This window comes from Gopherus flavomarginatus, chromosome 3 (assembly GCF_025201925.1).
Source record: "Gopherus flavomarginatus isolate rGopFla2 chromosome 3, rGopFla2.mat.asm, whole genome shotgun sequence".
NCBI lineage: Eukaryota > Metazoa > Chordata > Testudines > Testudinidae > Gopherus > Gopherus flavomarginatus.
The window spans coordinates 285,521,856-285,540,743 of NC_066619.1; the positions used below are offsets into that span (position 1 = coordinate 285,521,856).

Genomic DNA, 18,888 nt, shown 5'->3' on the forward strand with positions numbered 1-18,888 from the left:
GAGGGATGGAGGGATGGGGTAGAGGAGAATGGGAATGGATGGATTCTTTGGATCCTCAGCCTCTTTATCCCTCCCTCCGTTTCCAGCATACCCATCTCCGTGCTGCCCAGGCCCCACTGGATGTGTTGGGAGCCTCTTATCACCGGCCGATCTCTCCCCACAGCAGTCTGAGCAGGGAGCAGCACCCAGCGGATCCTTCAAAAGGAGAAGGAAAAGGGCTGTACAGGGAGCTGTGAGCCCCCACCGCCTGCCGCTGGCCTCCTGCACACAGGGGCTGCGGGGAGGCCCTGGCGTGAGCCAAGCTCGGAGTTTAGGTTTCAGTCCCTGCGGAGGGCTAGCCCTGCCTCCTCCCCTCTCACATCTGCAGCTGGGATTGCAATTTGAAACACTGCCTGGGCTGGGCCAGGGCTCGGGGGTGGGAGGAAAGTACTTTGGGAAGCTAGAGGAAACCATAAAGAAAGGCAGGAGTGCAGCCAGGGTGGGCTGTCGGAGAAGAACGCACCGAGGCCAGGAGCAGCCCTCCTTGGCATGACCGTCTGCTGGGAGAAAGGGGGGATCAGGAGACCAAGAGGAAAATCCTTGGGTGGGGGCTGAGGGCAGCTCCGTCGGTCTCTGGGCTGACAGAGAACAAGCTGAGCATGGAGGAGCTGCACAGCTGGAGCTAAAGGCACCATCGGCTCAGACAGGCGGGATCAAAGCTTCTCTGTGCCGCACCTCAGAGGTGAGGGTACGCTGGGCCCTTTGGGAGACCCTGGGCTGGGGAGTGATGCTGCTGGGGCCACCTGAGCTGGAGCTGGGAAGGGGCTTGGTTGCCCGCCAGTGTGAAATGTGCATTAGACGCAGGGGAGCACTGGAGAGGGGGGCTGAAGGGGGTCTGTAGTGTGGGGAAGGGAGTGTGCTCGAATGGGCTGTAACTCAGGATTCCTGGCTTCTACTGCTAGCTGTGGGAGGGAACGTGGAGCGAGCCCGGAGTGGGAGTCAGCACTTGTGGGTTCAACTCCCACCTCTGGCAGGGAGAGTGGCCCGCAAACAAGGAATCTGCATTTCTGGGGTTTAGCCCTGGCTCTGCTGGCCTAGGCCATAGCGATATGGGAACCCCGCCGATTACCTGCCCCTGCGAAGCGTGTTGGGTTCTGCCGATGCCAAGCACCGTACGCAGCCAGCCCTAAGTATTGTGAATTGTTTGTGCCGGGAGGCCCGCAGTCTATTCCCACTTTGCCTCGGGGTGGACTGCCGTCCTGCTCGCTTGTCTCCGCTGGATAAAGTCATTGCCAGCAGGAAAGCGACATGTTTTCCAACAAATGGCCAATGAAAACCTCAGTTCCCTGGTTCATTTCATGTCATGGATTTGAGGCTTTTCTGTCCCAGCAGGGCCATAGACATTCTTGCTGATTGGGACTTCAGACAGGCAAACTTTACAGCTGCATCCGAACTTCTGTAGGCCCCAAGGAGCTTCTTCAAGAGGAATACTTTGTAATTCCATAGTGTTGGGTCTGAGAGCGACGATCATGCACTGATTAACTGCACTTTATGATGCCTCCCCTGCCAGGGAGATGGCTCCTAATTCCCCGCTTTATACGGGAGCTGCCCTCACCCTTCTGCCCCACCCAGCTCTGACTTCCATGAGCTGTAGCTAATTTATTTCCCTCGCTGGTTTTCATGGAAGCAGAAATACTATAAAGCTCTAAGAAACATCGCTTCTTAACTATTTACAACTTGATCCAAAGCAGTAAGTGCTGGGGCCGGGAGGGGATGATCTTCTGAGGATCCCCTTTATCTGAGATTTCCAGAGCCGAGAGGCTGGGCTCATTCAGGGAAGGGGATGTCTTCCCTGCAGAGTTATCACATCCCAGGTTAACCGCATGGCAAAGCCCGACCCGAGTGACCGTGCCCTCCCTGGTTCTGTGCACCCCCGTGTGTCGATAGGACTTCTGGGGGTGTATCCCCTGATGCTTTGTTCTTGGGGGAGCCGAGCCACTCCCTGAGACCTGGGGGAGAACGTGTCTGCTTGTGGGCACACGTGTGTCTATGTGTGCGCCAGGCCGGGCAGGGACATCTAGGAGGTGGCGTGACTTGGCGGAGGGTGGTACAGATGCGGGCTATGTGGAGGTGATCGTGGGTGGGGTAGGCGCGTGTGTGTTGGTGGGTGTGCGCGTGGGTGCAGATAGATGGTGGGTGCACGGTAAGGAGTTGTGCACGGAGGAGTCTGTGTGTAGCTGATTGTGCAGGAGGAGACAGCATGCTTGTGCACAGGTGTGATGGGGGTTTTGTGTGTGTGTTCACAGATGCATGTTGTATGGCATACAAGGGAACCCACCCCAGTAAGGTGCTCGGTAGAGGATGGAAAGAAAACCCTCATTTACCCCCCAGACAGCCTTTGAGACAACACCTCACTCTTCCCCTTGTGACGATCCTGCCCCGGGCCCCCTTGTCGCTGGGCGCACGAGGGACGACTGTACTTACTGGCAGTGCTAGTGGTAGCTACGTGGGCCCAGGAACAGGCTACGCTTCCATCCAAAGCTGCTGGAAAGTGGGAGCGGCTCCTTGTTCGTTGCAGTCTCTCCCTCTGGTCCCTGACCCCACAGCCTCCTCGGGTTCTGCTCCAGTAAGCAAGTCAGCCTCTGCCAGAGACACAAACCAAGCCCTGGCTGGAGGGAGGGTAGCAGATACAGGAGTGACCATGCCGAGTCCAAAGACACCACGTAGTTCCCGGCCTAGGGCCAGGATGGGGTGCTCTGCTCTCCTGTGGGTACTCGCAGCGCGGTAACAACCACAATGGGTTACAGGCCGCGTCCACTACCTCGCAAGGCCAGGCTTCCCGGGTTGCTTTTGCTCCCAGGGAACCTGAGTTTGTGGGTCTCCTCCGAAGCTTAGCCACTGGGTGCTCTCTGCCCAGGAGGAATTTCATGGTGGGAGAGAGGGGAGGGCCATGGGGCCCAGGGAGATGCGTGGGAGCCCAGGACTGGAGTTGGTGCTGCATGGTCCATGCCGAGATGCATTCGCTGAGCTTAGCAAAGGGGAACAGGGTTGGAGTCGCAGTGGGTGTGGGAGGTCTGGCCTGAGGTACCCCAGCAGAGCGGGGTGGGGCAGGCCATGAGATTGTTATTGGACACAAGAGGCCAGGACCTTGGCTTTAGCTCTCATCTCCCAGTCCTTGCTAGGGTATTGTGTCTGCTACTGCCCCAGGGGAAAGCACTTGCCCTGATGAAAACTCAGCATCGATGTGATGCAGTAGGGACTGTCTGTGTGGGGAGTGGGAGAGCAGGGGAGGACTCTAGGGGATGGACGATGCCAGGGCCTGTAACCTGAGCTAGGTAAGGGAGGGGAAAGATCAACACCTTTGCCCGGGAAGGGAACAAAGGAAGGGAGTGGCAGGAGGGAAGCAGTTTTGAGTTTGGGCTTGGGGCTGGATGGGCGGAAATCAGGGTATCCTAGCTAGGATCCAAGCACCCTGAAAGCCCAGAAGGACTCGGTGGAGGGGTCCTGAATGTGCCGGCAAGCTCTGCTGTAACCGGTGTTCCTGTTGTCCAATAAACCTTCTGTTTTACTGGCTGGCTAAGAGTCACTGTGGGTCCCAGGAAGAGGGGTGCAGGGCCGGACTCCCCACACTCCGTGACAACTGGTGGCAGCGGTGGGAGATACTGCACCCCGTGGACGGCACTTCCTGCAGTAAGTGACTGGGGAGCAGTAAAACGAAGGGGTGGTTAACCCCTGGGAGTGTGTGCCCAGTGAGAAGGACTTTGCAGTAACAGGGTCCCCCGGGGGATTGCAGCGAGCGGTCCCAGGGGCGAAGGAGTCGGCAGCTCGACCCTGGCAGAGAGGTGGTGACCTCACGAAGGGCTGGTGCACTAGGGGTCCCCCTGGAAACCATGGGGAGCGGCGAGCACCCCGGCCTGTGAGTGGCCAGCAGGAAGATGTATGCCAAGCGGCGCAAGTGTGACCTGCTGGAGCTGTGCAAGCAGAGGGGGCTGCACCCAGGGAGACGCACCAAGGACCAGCTGATTGCCCAGCTGGAGCAGGGAGACCGCATGAATGAACGGAGCCCTGTCTCTGAGGGAAGCAGTCGGGCAGATGCAGCGCAGGCACCAGTGTCTGTCCCCGCTGGGAGTGGTCAGCCGGCGGACGAGGGCTTCCCGAGACCCCCCCTTCCTAGGCGTAGGGGAAGGGCCGGGAGGAGCCCAGTGTATACCGAGGGCACCGTGACCCCCTCGGCCAGCAGGGGAGCCTCCCGGCGAAGCTCACCCCCCAGCAGAGGATCCTCCAGGCAACACTCGGCATCCGTGGAGCAGAGGCGGCTGGAATATGAAAGGGAGCTGAGACGGGAAGAGCTCGAGTTAAAGAGGCGAGAGCTGGAGGAGAAGGCGAAACAGCGTAAACATGAGGAGAACCAGCGCCAGCGTGAGTGGGAGGAGAAGGAGAAACAGCTTAAACATGAGCTGGACCTGGCCCAGCTGAGGAGCAGTGAGGCCCCGGCTGCGGTGAGTGAGGGGGACCCAAGCCTACAAAGAGCTTTGATAAGCACTTGCTGCCCCGGCGCAAGGAGGGGGAGGACATAGATACCTTCCTGACGGCCTTTGAGAATGCCTGCGAGCTGCACAGGGTTGACCCTGCAGACAGGATCGCAGTTCTCACCCCCTTACTGGACTCCACAGCCGTGGAGGTGTACAGCCGAATGAAAGGGGCGGAGGCAGGGGACTACGAACTGTTCAAACAGGCCCTGCTCCGCGAGTTTGGGCTGACTCCTGAGATGTACCGGAAAAAGTTCCGGAGCCAGCGTAAAACCCGTGAGGTCACATACCTACAACTGGTCAAACGGGCGCAGGGGTATGCTCGCAAGTGGACAGCTGGGGCCCAAACTAAAGAGGACCTGCTTGACCTATTTATACTGGAGCACCTGTACGAGCAGTGCCCGTCCGACCTGAGGCTGTGGTTGATGGACCAGAAGCCGGAGAACCCGCAGCATGCAGGCCAGCTGGCCGACCAATTTGTGGACAGTCGGGCAGGGGATGGCAGGGAGGAGTCTCGAAGGAGCAAGCCTGCCTCAACGCAGAGAGAGAGTCATCATGGGACCTCCCAAAGGGGGCCTATGGAGAACCCCCCCAAAAGGGGAACATCCAGCGGCAGGTCCCTCCGACCCACTCAAGGGGACCCACGAGATATGGGCTGCTATCGCTGTGGCCAACGAGGTCACATACGGGCCCAGTGCCCCAAGCTCAGGGACAGACCAAGCAGACCCAACCCGCAGAGAGTGGACTGGGTAAAAACCCAATCAGAGGAGGGGCTACATTCCCAGGAAAGGGGGGCTGGCAACGTACCACCTGTGGATGCTCCAGGTTCCGGGTTTGTGGTTTACCGGATGGGCGCGGGGCTGCCCCTCCGGAAAGAGTGCATTGTTTCCCTGGAAGTGGATGGGAGGAAGGTCACTGGGTACTGGGACACGGGCGCAGAGGTGACGCTGGCCCGGCCCGAGGTGGTGGCCTCAGATCGGATGGTGCCCGACACCTACCTAACCCTAATGGGCATGGGCGGGACCCCATTCAAGGTACCCGTGGCAAGGGTACACCTGAAATGGGGGGCCAAGGTGGGCCCCAAGGATGTGGGGGTACACCAATATTTGCCCACTGATGTGTTAATGGGAGGGGACCTTGAGGACTGGCCTAGTAACACCCAGAGTGCCCTGGTCGTGACTCGTAGTCAGAGTCGGCAAAGGGCACTGCTCCCCGACAATGGGGAAGGTACTCGACCCGAGGTGCAGGACCCTAACCCAGGGAGCGGGGAACGCCCAGGGGCACGGTCCAGAGAGGCTGCGGCCTCAGACCCAGCCAGCAAGAGAGAGCCGGTCCCCATCCCTGTCCCAGCTGCTGAGTTCCAGGCCGAAGTGCAGAAAGATCCCTCCTTGCGGAAGCACAGGGACCGGGCTGACCTTAGTGCGGTACAGACCATGAGGAGAGGTTGCAAGGAGAGGTTCCTGTGGGAGAAGGGGTTCCTGTACCGAGAATGGGCTCCCCCAGGGGAAGTAGAGTCATGGGGGATCAGGAGGCAGCTGGTGGTTCCCCAGAAGTTTCATCACAAGCTGCTGTACCTGGCCCATGACATCCCTCTCGCAGGGCACCAGGGAATCCGGCGCACCAGGCAGAGGCTGCTACAGAACTTTTACTGGCCTGGGGTCTTTACCCATGTCCGACAGTACTGCCAATCCTGTGACCCCTGCCAGAGGGTGGGGAAGGCCCGGGACAAGGGGAAAGCGGCTTTGAGGCCTTTACCCATCATAGAAGAACCTTTCCAGAAGGTGGCCATGGACATAGTGGGACCCCTCAGCAAGACGACCCGGTCAGGGAAGAAATACATCCTGGTGGTGGTGGATTTTGCCACTCGCTACCCCGAGGCGGCGGCCTTGTCCTCTATTGAAGCAGACACAGTGGCAGATGCGCTGCTGACAATTTTCAGCCGGGTGGGGTTCCCCAAGGAGGTCTTAACGGACCAGGGGTCCAACTTCATGTCGGCCCTGCTCCGGTCCTTATGGCAGAAATGTGGGGTCCAGCACAACTGGGCCTCAGCGTATCACCCCCAGTCCAACGGGCTGGTGGAAAGGTTCAACGGGATGCTGAAGATGATGCTAAAAACATTTATGAACCAGCACCCGCAAGATTGGGACAAGTACTTACCTCACCTGCTGTTTGCATACAGGGAGGTACCCCAGGAATCTACCGGGTTTTCACCTTTCGAACTGTTGTATGAAAGGCGGGTGAGGGGGCTCCTAGACCTGATGAGGGACGAATGGGAGGGGAAGGCCGCTCCCGAGGGAGAGTCAGTGGTGGAGTATGTCCTGACCTTCCGGGAAAGACTGGCCGAGCTCATGGGCCTGGCCAGGGAGAATCTGGCCCGAGCCCAGAGGAGGCAGAAGGTCTGGTATGACCGCACAGCACGAGCCCGTGCCTTCGCCACCGGGGATCAGGTGATGGTTCTCATCCCCGTGAGGAGAAACAAACTCCAGGCCGCCTGGGAAGGGCCCTTCAAGGTTATCAAGGAACTGAATGAGGTAAACTATGTGGTGGAGCTGTCAAACCGGGCACATCACCGTCGGGTGTACCATGTGAACATGATGAAACCATACTATGACAGGGGGAATGTGGTGTTGGCCGTGTGTGGACATTGGGAGGGGCAGAGAGATGACCCCTTAGTAGATCTATTCCCTGGGACAAAAGCTGGTTCCTCCCTGGAGGCGATTCCCCTCTCTGATCAACTGACCCCGGGCCAGCACGCTGAGATCAGAGGGGTGCTGCATCTGTACCGACAGCTGTTTTCCAACCAGCCTGGACGCACTAATTTGACTGTCCACCGGGTGGAGACCGGGTCACATGCCCCTATAAGATGCTCCCCTTTTCGGGTCACTGGTAAAACTGCCCAGGATCTTGAAAGAGAGGTCAGGGACATGCTGGCTTTGGGGGTGATCCAGCCGTCTTCCAGCCCTTGGGCCTCGCCAGTGGTGCTAGTCCCCAAGAAGGATGGGTCAATCCGGTTCTGTGTGGACTATCGAAAGCTCAATGCCATCACCGTATCTGATGTCTACCCTATGCCCAGGCCTGACGAGCTCCTAGACAAGCTGGGAGGTGCTCGGTACCTCACCACTATGGATCTTACCAAAGGCAACTGGCAAGTGCCGCTGGGCGCAGATGCCAGGCTGAAATCGGCCTTTATCACCCCTCTGGGGCTCTATGAGTTTCTGACCCTGCCCTTCGGCCTCAAGGGAGCGCCGGCCACCTTCCAGCGCCTGGTGGATCAGCTACTGAGGGGGATGGAGAGTTTTGCCGTGGCGTATATTGACGACATCTGCGTCTTCAGCCAGACCTGGGAGGACCACATGTCCCAGGTTAAACAAGTCCTAGACCGACTCCGAAAGGCTGGGTTAACAGTAAAGGCTGAGAAGTGCAAGGTGGGGATGGCTGAAGTATCTTACCTGGGCCATCGGGTGGGGAGCGGCTGCCTGAAGCCGGAACCAGCCAAGGTGGAGGTGATCAGCGATTGGCCTGCTCCCCAAACCAAAAAGCAGGTCCAGGCCTTTATTGGGATGGCGGGGTACTATCGAAGGTTCGTGCCCCACTTTAGTGCCATAGCCGGCCCCATCACTGAGCTGTGCAAAAAGGGGAAGCCAGACAAGGTGATCTGGACTGAGCAGTGCCAGGAGGCTTTCCGGGCGCTGAAGGAGGCTCTGGTTAGTGGCCCAGTTCTGGCAAACCCAGATTTTGACAAACCCTTTATGGTGTTCACTGATGCCTCAGACACGGGACTGGGGGCAGTGTTAATGCAGGAGGATGAAAAGGGGGAGAGACACCCCATCGTGTACCTGAGTAAGAAGCTGCTACCCGGGAACAAAGCTACGCGGCCATCGAGAAGGAATGCCTGGCCATGGTTTGGGCCCTTAAGAAGCTAGAGCCATATCTCTTTGGGCGACACTTCACCGTGTACACCGACCACTCTCCCCTGACCTGGCTGCACCAGATGAAAGGAGCCAACGCCAAGCTCCTGAGGTGGAGCCTGCTCCTGCAGGACTATGACATGGACGTGGTCCATGTGAAGGGAAGTGCCAACCTGACAGTGGATGCGTTGTCCTGGAGAGGGGGCCCTGATCTTCCCCAGGTCACTGGGCAGAGTGACCCCGCTCAGTTCAGTCTCGAAGGGGGGAGAGATGTGATGCAGTAGGGACTGTCTGTGTGGGGAGTGGGAGAGCAGGGGAGGACTTTAGGGGATGGACGATGCCAGGGCCTGTAACCTGAGCTAGGTAAGGGAGGGGAAAAGTCAACACCTTTGCCCGGGAAGGGAACAAAGGAAGGGAGTGGCAGGAGGGAAGCAGTTTTGAGTTTGGGCTTGGGGCGGAATTCAGGGTATCCTAGCTAGGATCCAAGCACCCTGAAAGCCCAGAAGGACTCGGTGGAGGGGTCCTGACTGTGCCTGCAAGCTCTACTGTAACCGGTGTTCCTGTTGTCCAATAAACCTTCTGTTTTACTGGCTGGCTGAGAGTCACTGTGGGTCCCAGGAAGAGGAGTGCAGGGCCGGACTCCCCACACTCCGTGACAATCACTTCTTTCAACACCCTTGCAGCCCGGTGCAAACTAGTCCTGACCCTGCGGGTGTATTTCATGAGATCCGAGAGGATCACAGCCCATGTGGTCTGTCTGTGGTTTAGAGCCCTTCCTTCCAGGGGTGGCTTTATGTATTTTGCTGCCCCAAGCACAGCAGTCAGGCAGCTTTCAGCAGCACGCCTGCGGGAGGTCTGCCGGTAATGCGGATTCGGCAGCACGCCTGAGGGAGATCCGCCGGTAACGCGGACTCGGCAGCATGCCTGCGGGAGGTCCGCCGGTAACACGGATTCGGCGGCACGCCTGCAGGAGGTCTGCCGGTAACGCGGATTCGGCGGCACGCCTGCAGGAGGTCCACCAGTAACACGGATTCGGTGGCACGCCTGCGGGAGGTCTGCTGGTAACACGGACTTGGCGGCACGCCTGCGGGAGGTCTGCCAGTAACGCGGATTCAGCAGCACACCTGCGGGAGGTCCGCCGGTAACGCGGATTCGGCGGCTTGCCTGCAGGAGGTCCACCGGTAACGCGGATTCTGCGGCACACCTGCGGGAGGTCCACCAATCTTGCACCTTCGGCGTACCCACCGCCAAATTGCTGCCGAAGCTGCAGGACTGGCGGACCTCCCGCAGTATGCTGCTGAAAGCAGCCTGTCTGCTGCCCTCACAGCGACTGGCAGGTTGCCCCCCATGGCTTGCCGCCCCAGGCACGTGCTTGGAACCCCTGCCTCCTTCAGATGGCCTGCCGGGCACGACTGCTGTCTAGCAGCACCAACTCTCACCATGTTCCTGCACCCAGCTCGAGAAATAAAGGGGAAGGAGGAAAGGGGACTTTAAACCCCCTTAGAGCAGCCCTGTGGCAGGGGACGCAGTCTCAAGCAGGTGGATCCTTACGGCCTAGGAAGCAGAAAATATCCAGCGTGAGGAGAACTATGTCCCACCGTCACTCGGAGGCTGGGAGCAGGGCCACTATGCCAGTTCTGCACTGGCCAGGGAGCTCTTCCCAGGAGCCGGTTTCTCTCCCTTTGCGGCTCCTGCCAGAGTTGTGTGAAGATACCTTGGGATACTGACAGTCAGTCCCGCTGGAGTTAATTGATCACTTCCCTGCCTATGCTAGGCCTCTGCCCCAGCGGCGTGGGAGAGCTCCCCGCCTTGCTAGACCGTCCTGTCATGCTACAACGCACAGGAGTAAATACAAAGTGTTTCCCTACCATCCAAATAAAAGCTTCACGTTGGGGGAAAAAAATGCAGGAGAAAGAAATCAGCAGGAGTTGGGAACCTTGTGAAAATAGCACCCTTAGCTCCCAGGCTTGCACCCTGAGCAACCCCTGCTGGCCGATCCCGAAGCAGCAGCAGCAGCGAGCTCCAGATAGAACTGCTTCACGCTCAGCTGATGGGAGAACGTTAGTGGCCAGCAGCAGGGTGAGGAGGGTGGGCTCAGAGGGGACTTCTCCATGACCCCTCTAAAATGTATCGCTGTCCTGATCGTCTCTGTGCTTGTCCCTTCCGTGTGGGGGGATTGTGGGTGTGGCTAAAGCCACGAGGAGCTATCATTTTGACACCTCCCGCCAGCACGGTACGTGTTAGACAAGCTTTCTCCAGCCTGTCACCCTGCATGCTCTCCACGGACGTGTGATGCAGGGGTTGCCAGAACAAACATCCATCGATAATTCGTGATAAGCTGCAGCGAGAGTATTGCTACTTGCCAAGTCTGGACGAGCCATATCTTCCCAGAGGAACCTCGCGCTGAGCTTTCAGGATGCGATTCACAGGCCGGCCTGTTGGAAAGGAGCTAATCAGCTCCTGGGAAACAATCTTTTCACCAGAGTGGCCTGCAGTTTGCAGCCCAGTTTTCTCTAAGCATCAGCCTATTGAGAATCCTCCTGTAAGCTTGCAACAGACAGCCCCTCTTTTACTGCTAGTGTTTTATTCCTGGTGGCAGATTTAGATCCCTGGGTCACATTGGGCTCACTCCTTCTCCTCCTGCTGCATCAACTGTTTTATTTACAAGGCAATAGGGGCTGCCAGAAGGGAAATGCATCTGTTTAGGGAACGGCTTGGTACCTGCCATTTTTAGCACAAGCTTTTTTCTCATGGGGCTGCTGGGACTTGGAAATTGGCTGCCTGACTATCAGTGTGTGGGTGGGTTTGGCTTCGGACAAGGCCTCTTCCCAGATTAGCTAATCCCGGTTCTCATGCCCAGGACCAGAGTTTCAGGAGCATGCATACGTGCCAATCTGAAGGCCCAGTAGCCCCTGAGACATCCAGCATGATTTGTTCTAATCTGCAGAGCCTCAAGCCTGGATGTTAGCCAGGAAAATGAAGGAATTCAGCTGATCAATATTTTTTTGTGCAAAATACTCTTTGCATGAAAAATAGCTTTTTCCCAAAACCTGAAAACTGAGTTTTTGGCCAACAAATGTTTGATTTTTTTTCTGACAAAAATGTGAAAACTTTTAAAGAGAAAACGTGCAAATTTGTGCCCAAAACCTGACAATCAAAATCTTTTCAGGCCAAACACTTTTTCATTTCCCTCTCTAGCTCCACTCAGGAGTCCAGTGCACCTTGTCCCAGGAAGACTGGCCCCTTTAAGAGATTCTGGGTCCAGCCCCACCTGTGACTTCTTCAGCTTCTCTCCAGGCAGCACAGTCACATGATAGGCAGGTCATGTGGCCAGATCAGGCCTGGAGCGTACATAAGAGGGAAACCTCTAAAAAGGCCAGGAGGAGAGAGAGAGCAGGCAGCCTGTAGGGGGAACGCAGGCTGGCAGGACGGCTGTGGGCTCCGTGAACCGGGACTGGAACTGGCTGCTCGGGGAAGCTGGCCTAAGCTGAGCATTGGTGCTCCAGGACGGCCCCCTGCTACGCTCCTCATCCTCATCCGTTCCTCCCGGGAGAATCTCTTCTTTGTCCATGGCCGGCACTTTGCAACCGCTGAAGAGAGGTGGCCCGCGAGGAACACAGCCCAAGCGTCACGGGAGTTTGCTGGGATGGGGCTCGACTGCTGGACAGATCGCCAGCCCGTCGGGATGGTCTCAAAGCGAACCCCCTGATCTGAACAAATCGGGGCTGTCAGAAATCCTGACCCGGCTCCAGAGCGAACGTTCGCAGATGTCCCCTGGGTGAAGGGGGTCACAAACGGCAGCTGGAGGGAGGTGGTAGGAAGAGTGCAGCTGCGGCAAGAGGTCCTGAGCAGCCATGGGGCCCAGGTCTGAGCCGGAAATGGAGGGCGAGAGGTTAGCAAGGCAGGAAAAGTGCCAGGCCAGGAGCCGCAGCAGCCTGGCCAGGAGACACAATGCAGCAGAGCCACCCACCCCCACCTTAGTGGTCAAGCCAGAATCCCCCACAGCCAGCCAATCAGTAGAGAAAAAAAACGTTAATCGTTTTAAAAGTACCGGCCAATCAGAGCGGAGTTAAAAAAAAAAAAGCACAGTGGTACGGTGCCCCTTGGTGGTTGGCACCCAGGGTGATTACTCTCCTCATCAGCCCTAGGCCATGGGTGGGGTGGAGAAGAACAAGGCAGGAGCGGGGTTTGGGTCTGCAGAACAGGTTGTAGCAGGGCATAAGCATCGCATGCCTGTCTGTCTGTAAGTTGCTGTAGCCTTCTCTAGACTAGGGGAGTTGCACCTGTGTTACCAAAGGGACCGAGTCAAACCTGTGCGAAGCTCCACTGCGAGTGCCCGTGAAGCAGCATCACCCTTAGATCACTCTCACTAGCGCTCATCTTGTTGTAGTCAAACCAGTGCAACTTTTCTAAGTGTCTGTGCTTCAGAAGCACATGCCCCAACATGCCCCTAGACTGGTCCAGATGCCAAGCCAAACCCAGAAGGTCCTGAGCTTTCCCATCTGATCACTAGAGGTTCTCTGCCCCTGTGGTGAATGGCCCATCACTAGTCAGTGCGATTGTAACAACCCTCATCCTCAGGTAGGACTTGAATGCAGGACTTTCAGCACCAAAGCACAAACCACATCCAGCTGAGCTAAAGGAGGAACTCCATTAGCTAGCAGTGGTAGTAGTCTGTTGTCCTCTTTGTGGAACAACTGCTAGTGGGGGATGCAGTAAACACTTCTCAAGGGCATCTCAGGAGCATGAAGCACACAGGACACAATGCTTACCTCTGTGTTCTTCTGAATTTTCAGCCAGGAAGGTATGTGAAGATGTCGACCTTCCTAGATCCTGGGATGCACACTCTCCAGACAGGTAAGACTTATTCATGGGTTGGATACTTTGGTACTCAGATGGGCTGGCGAGCAGGGCCATGTAGGTACCTAGGCTGGGTACCATCTGTCTTGAAAGGTTTAGATACAACAAATCCTGCGTCTTGGTAGGGGGTTAGACTAGATGACCTTGACAGTCCCGTCTAACACTCTGATTGTAGGTTTCTAGGTAGTTAGATATGGTAGAGACAAGCATTAGTTGATTATAGCTGGCATGCTCTTAGTTAGACGAATTATTGGATGTGGTCCATGGAAAGAAACCTGGAGCAATGGGACAAAATTAAGAAAAGGAAAATGTAGGCTTAACATAAGGAAAACCCTCCTGACAGCGAGCTGTTCTGCTGGGCTGTGGAATCGTCACCCACAGGAAGGGGTGGATGCTTCAGAGCTCAAGGCTCTTCCCACAAGCCTGGTCAGAGCACTGAAATATGCTGTGATCTAGTAGTTCTTTGCTAGCACCTCATAGATCATACCACCAGCCGGGACCAATGTGATCATCTAGTGTGACCTCCCATACGACACACATCATGGAACTGCCCTTGATTAATTCATGTTTGAGTTAGGGAAACATCCACTCTTGATGTGAAAATGACCCGTGATGGAGAATCCACCACAACTTGTTCCAGTGGTTAATTACCCTCACTGTTAAACCTTATTTCCAGTCCGAGTTTGTCTAGCTTCAACTTCCAGCCATTGGATCTCGTGGTACCAATGTCTGCTAGCCTGAAAAGCCTTCTGTTCTCAAATTTCTGTTCCCCCTGGAGGTATTTACTGCCTGTGACCAAGTCCACCCCGGAAGCTTCTCTTGGTTAAACTAAACAGGTTGAGTTTATGTCTGAGATTCTTTGACTTCACTGGTGCAAGGATGTAGGCAAAGCTTTACACATTCACTTTATTACAGTGCCTCCCGCTCCCAACCTCCTTCTGTTACAAAGCCGTTGCCATCAGAGCGGGGTGTGGTTCGAAAGAGAAAGACAGAGACTGAGGACTCTAAAAGATAGGGCTGAGCCAAACCAACCCAATATCCTGCAATGGGGGTTTTATGCACACTCACATTTTGCAGTTAGCCTTGCTTTCCAGACCTGGCCAAACCCAAGTCCTGGCTGCCAACAACTACATTTCGGTTGGGTTCAAACTTTTGTGTCAAGTTTCACAGTGCTGGCTTAGTCTCTAGCTAATAACCAGCCCACAGATGAGCTGGAAAAGCCTGTAGCCACCATAAGAAATGTTACCAGAGGAAATATTCTACAGCAGCACCTGGCTTGTGGATCAGCCATACCCTTCAGAGTCCTGCCTGGATGGAATATTTTGAGAACCCGGCAGGGTGTGTGTGTGTGTGTGTGGGAGGGGGGAGATATGCAGAGAAAATGGCCTAGGAGAGGGATCGGCAGAGGGAAAGAGCTTGACAGCTACTTGCCTTCTGTAATGTAGCACATGCTTGGGATGCATCACTACTGTCTTGTGGGCCAGTGAATCATAGAATATCAGGGTTGGAAGGGACCTCAGGAGGTCATCTAGTCCCACCCCCTGCTCAAAGCAGGATCAACCCCAACTAAATCATCCCACCCAGGGCTTTGTCAAGCTGGGTCTTAAAAACCTCTAAGGGTGGAGATTCCACCACCTCCCTAGGTAACCCATTCCAGAGCTTCACCACCCTCCTAGTGAAATAGTGTTTCCTAATATCCAACCTAGACCTCCCCCACTGCAACTTGAGACCATTGCTCCTTGTTCTGTCATCTGCCACCACTGAGAACAGCCGAGCTCCATCCTCTTTGGAACCCGCTTTCAGGTAGTTGAAGGCTGCTGTCAAATCCCCCCTCACTCTTCTCTTCTGCAGACTTAATAAGCCCAGTTCCCTCAGCCTCTCCTCATTAGCCATGTGCCCCAGCCCCCTAATCATTTTTGTTGCCCTCTGCTGGACTTTCTCCAATTTGTCCACATCCTTTCTGTAGTGGGGGGCCCAAAACTGGACGCAATACTCCAGATGTGGCCTCACCAGTGCTGAATAGAGGGGGATAATCACTTCCCTCAATTTTCTGGCAACACTCCTACTAATGCAGCCCAGCATGCCATTAGCCTTCTTGGCAGCAAGGGCACACTGCTGACTCATATCCAGCTTCTCATCCACTGTAATCCCCAGGTCCTTTTCTGCAGAACTGCTACTTAGCCGTTGGTCCCCAGTCTGTAGCAGTGCATGGGATTCTTCCATCCTAAGTACAGGACTCTGCACATGTCCTTGTTGAACCTCACCAGATTTCTTTTGGCCCAATCCTCCAATTTGTCTAGGTCACTCTGGACCCTATCCCTACCCTCCAGCGTATCTACCACTCCTCCCCATTTAGTGTCATCTGCAAACTTGCTGAGGGTGCAACCTACGCCATCCTCCAGGTCATTAATGAAGTTGTTGAACCAAACTGGCCCCAGAACCGACCCTTGGGGCACTCTACTTGATACCGGCTGCCAACTAGACATAGAACCGTTGATCACTACCCATTGAGTCCAACGATCTAGCCAGCTTTCTATCCACCTTATAGTCCATTCATCCAATCCATATTTCTTTAACTTGCTGCAGGAATACAGTGGGAGACTGTACCAAAAGCTTTGCTAAAGTCAAGATATATCACATCTACCACTTTCCCCATATCCACAGACCCAGTTATCTTGTCATAGAAGGCAATTCAGTTGGTCAGGCATGACTTGCCCTTGGTGAATCCATGCTGACTGTTCCTGATCACCTTCCTCTCCTCCAAGTGCTTCAGAATGGATTCCTTGAAGACCTGCTCCATGATTTTTCCAGGGACTGAGGTGAGGCTGACTGGTCTGTAGTTCCCCGGATTCACCTTCTTCCCTATTTTAAAGATGGGCACTACATTAGCCTTTTTCCAATTGTCCTGGACCTCTCCTGATCACCACGAGTTTTCAAAGATAATGTCCAATGGCTCTGCAGTCACATCAGCCAACTCCCTCAGCATCATCCAGGGCCAGCGCAACCCATTAGGTGACCTAGGCAGTCACCGAGGACGCTAATGTTTGGGGGGCGGCGACCGCAGCAGCTGGACCTTCCGCCACCTCTGTCAGGGGCGGGACCTTCCGCTGCCTAGGGCGGCAAAAAAGCTGGCAGCGCTCCTGGCATCCTCGGATGCAGCGCATCTGGCCCCGTGGACTTGTGCATGTCCAGCTTTTCTAAATGGTCTTTATTCTGTTCTTTCACCACTGAGGGCTGCTCACCTCCTCCCCATACTGTGCTGCCCAGTGCAGCCGTCTGGGAGCTGACCTTGTCTGTGAAAACCGAGGCAAAACAAGCATTGAGTACTTCAGCTTTTTGCACACCCTCTGTCACTCAGTTGTCTCCCCCATTCATTAAGGGTCCCAGACTTTCCCTGACCGCCTTCTTGTTGCTAACATACCTGTAGAAACCCTTCTTGTTACCCTTCCCATCCGTTGCTAGCTGCAACTGTTGGTGTGTTGGGCTCTGAGCCCCACAGCCTGGCACGTCCATTGAAGCTAGCGGGAGCTGCCGGTACTTGGCAGCAGTGAAAGGGAAGGGAGTTTTGTGGTTAAAGTGCTAGCGTAGGACTCTGGAGAGTTGGGTTCAAATCCTGGCTCGGGCATAGATACCCTGTGTAACCTTGGCCTTATTCTTTCTGTGCCTTCCCCTCCATTTGTAAAATAGGGGCGATCACCTTTCCCTTGCCTCTTTCGATTGCGAGCTGCTTGGGGAAGAGACTGTCTCCCACAATGGACCTGTGCACAGCTCAGCATGGTGCAGCCCCAATCTCAGTTGTGCCCTCTCTGTGCTACTGTGATCCAGTCAGACATTCGCCAGTGTCCAGCCTACCTTCTCCCATGCACAGAGAAGCAGGAGTTACAGACTCCTGTCCTTACCACCTTAGCTGGCCGCCTCCTCCTTTCAGAATCCAACAGGAGGCTGCCCACCTTTCTGAAAACCCTCCTGCTCCACCGTCCTCTTTGTCCTCCCTTCCCTGCTCTCTGGGCCAGAACCAACCTCTGCTCCGTCCCCATCACACAATCTCATCCCCTCTTCTCTGCAGATCCCACAACCTCCAGGCCCTTTACTGAGTCCCATCTCACTGCAGACACTCTGCTGAAAAGCTCACTGCGCCCCTTTGAAATTTCTGTCTCCACCCGCGGGTATGATTTCTTACTTAGCTCGGCAATTGGATTATTTACAAGAACCCCGCACAGCACTTTGCAATGCAGTTTGTTTGATGTTATTTATTATTTAGCTCGGCAATTAGATTATTTACAAGAACCCCGCACAGCGCTTTGCAATGCAGTTTGTTTGATATTATTTATTATTTAGCTCGGCAATTAGATTATTTACAAGAACCCTGCACAGCGCTTTGCAATGCAATTTGTTTGGGGAGACACCGCCCTGGACAAAATTGTTTCATGGAATCTCTAGCTCTCAAAGCAATGGTTTATTAAAGCGTTTCCTAATTCATCCCGGACGCCCCGCACGGTTCCCACTGGGCTGGTCTCTTCCCATTAAGTTAAAAAGTTCTGACTGACTTTCCTTTTTGTTTAAAATCAAATATTAATGCCCTGGACACGGGCGACAGTGAAACCCACTTAGAAACAGGCACAAATGGAATGAAGCCGTGTCTTCTCAAGCAGTGATTCTAGGCCCAAGCGGTAGCGAGCGTCTGTAACAAATCCCAGAAGGAATCGGAGAGCAATGTTCAGAAAAGTACAAAATCTGCTTCTGCACCCGCTCTGCTGATTAACCTGGGAGAGGCATGGCACCTGTCAGCTAGCGATCCAGATACATGCAACGAGCTCAGCACTCAGCCAGCAGCCTTTACGGAGAGGGGGAGATGGTCCAGAGAGCAGGGCACTGACCTAAAACTTGGCAAAGCTCGATTCAGTTCCTTGCTCTTGGGTGAGGCATTTACTCTCCTTGGGCCACAATTCCCCATCGGTAGAAGGAGGACACCGGCACTGCCCTGCCTTGTAGAGGTGTTATACATCACAGATTGTTCAAGCAGTCGTACTATGGCGATGTGTGGCCACAGAAGTACAATAGATTCAATGATCCCCCAAAATGCCAGCGCTGTTTGTGTCTGACTGCAGCAGGAAGCTCCCAAAGGCTTAGCAGTTTTTCCTGGCACTTCTATTTGTTGTTTGCTTATTTCTGCCCGGGGATGCTTGAGTCAGATCTGGTTTCAGGTGCAGGGAAAGGGTGTCAGTATCTTCCCCAGGAACACATGGCTAATTGGCAGCCTCTGACAAGGCTTTAAGAACTTTCCCGAACTTGAACCTCCCTCGCCACGGAGGTTGTATTACAAGTGGGAAAACTGAGGCACAGAGCAGAGGTGTGACTTGCACACACTGAATCAGTGTTGCGGAGCGAGGATGAGAGCACAAGAGACTGCAGCCTGCAGTTCTACCCGCTAGGCCACACTGCCCCACCCTGGACTAGAACCACCTCACTCTGGTCAGTGGAAGGAGGTGGAGCTAAGCTTGTGTGGTTCAGTGAGGAAAAAATAAGTCTTTCTTTCCTCTGAGCCAAAACCTCTGCTGATCCTAAGCTGACGTCAGTGGTTGGATGGGTTCTAAGCTCCTGGAGTTTGACGT

The 18,888-nt window shown here is 55.1% G+C and overlaps 1 protein-coding gene across 1 annotated transcript in view; it reads left to right on the plus strand.

Annotated features, from left to right (window-relative positions):
• The first annotated feature begins 450 nt into the window (after positions 1-450).
• The window catches only part of HSPA12B (heat shock protein family A (Hsp70) member 12B), a 68,124-nt gene continuing 49,686 nt past the window's right edge, over positions 451-18,888 (plus strand). The window contains exons 1-2 of the mRNA XM_050943366.1: positions 451-721; positions 13,213-13,273. Coding sequence (XP_050799323.1) covers positions 13,231-13,273 — 43 coding nt within the window. The 5' untranslated portion in view covers positions 451-721; positions 13,213-13,230. The remainder of the gene's footprint in view (positions 722-13,212; positions 13,274-18,888) is intronic.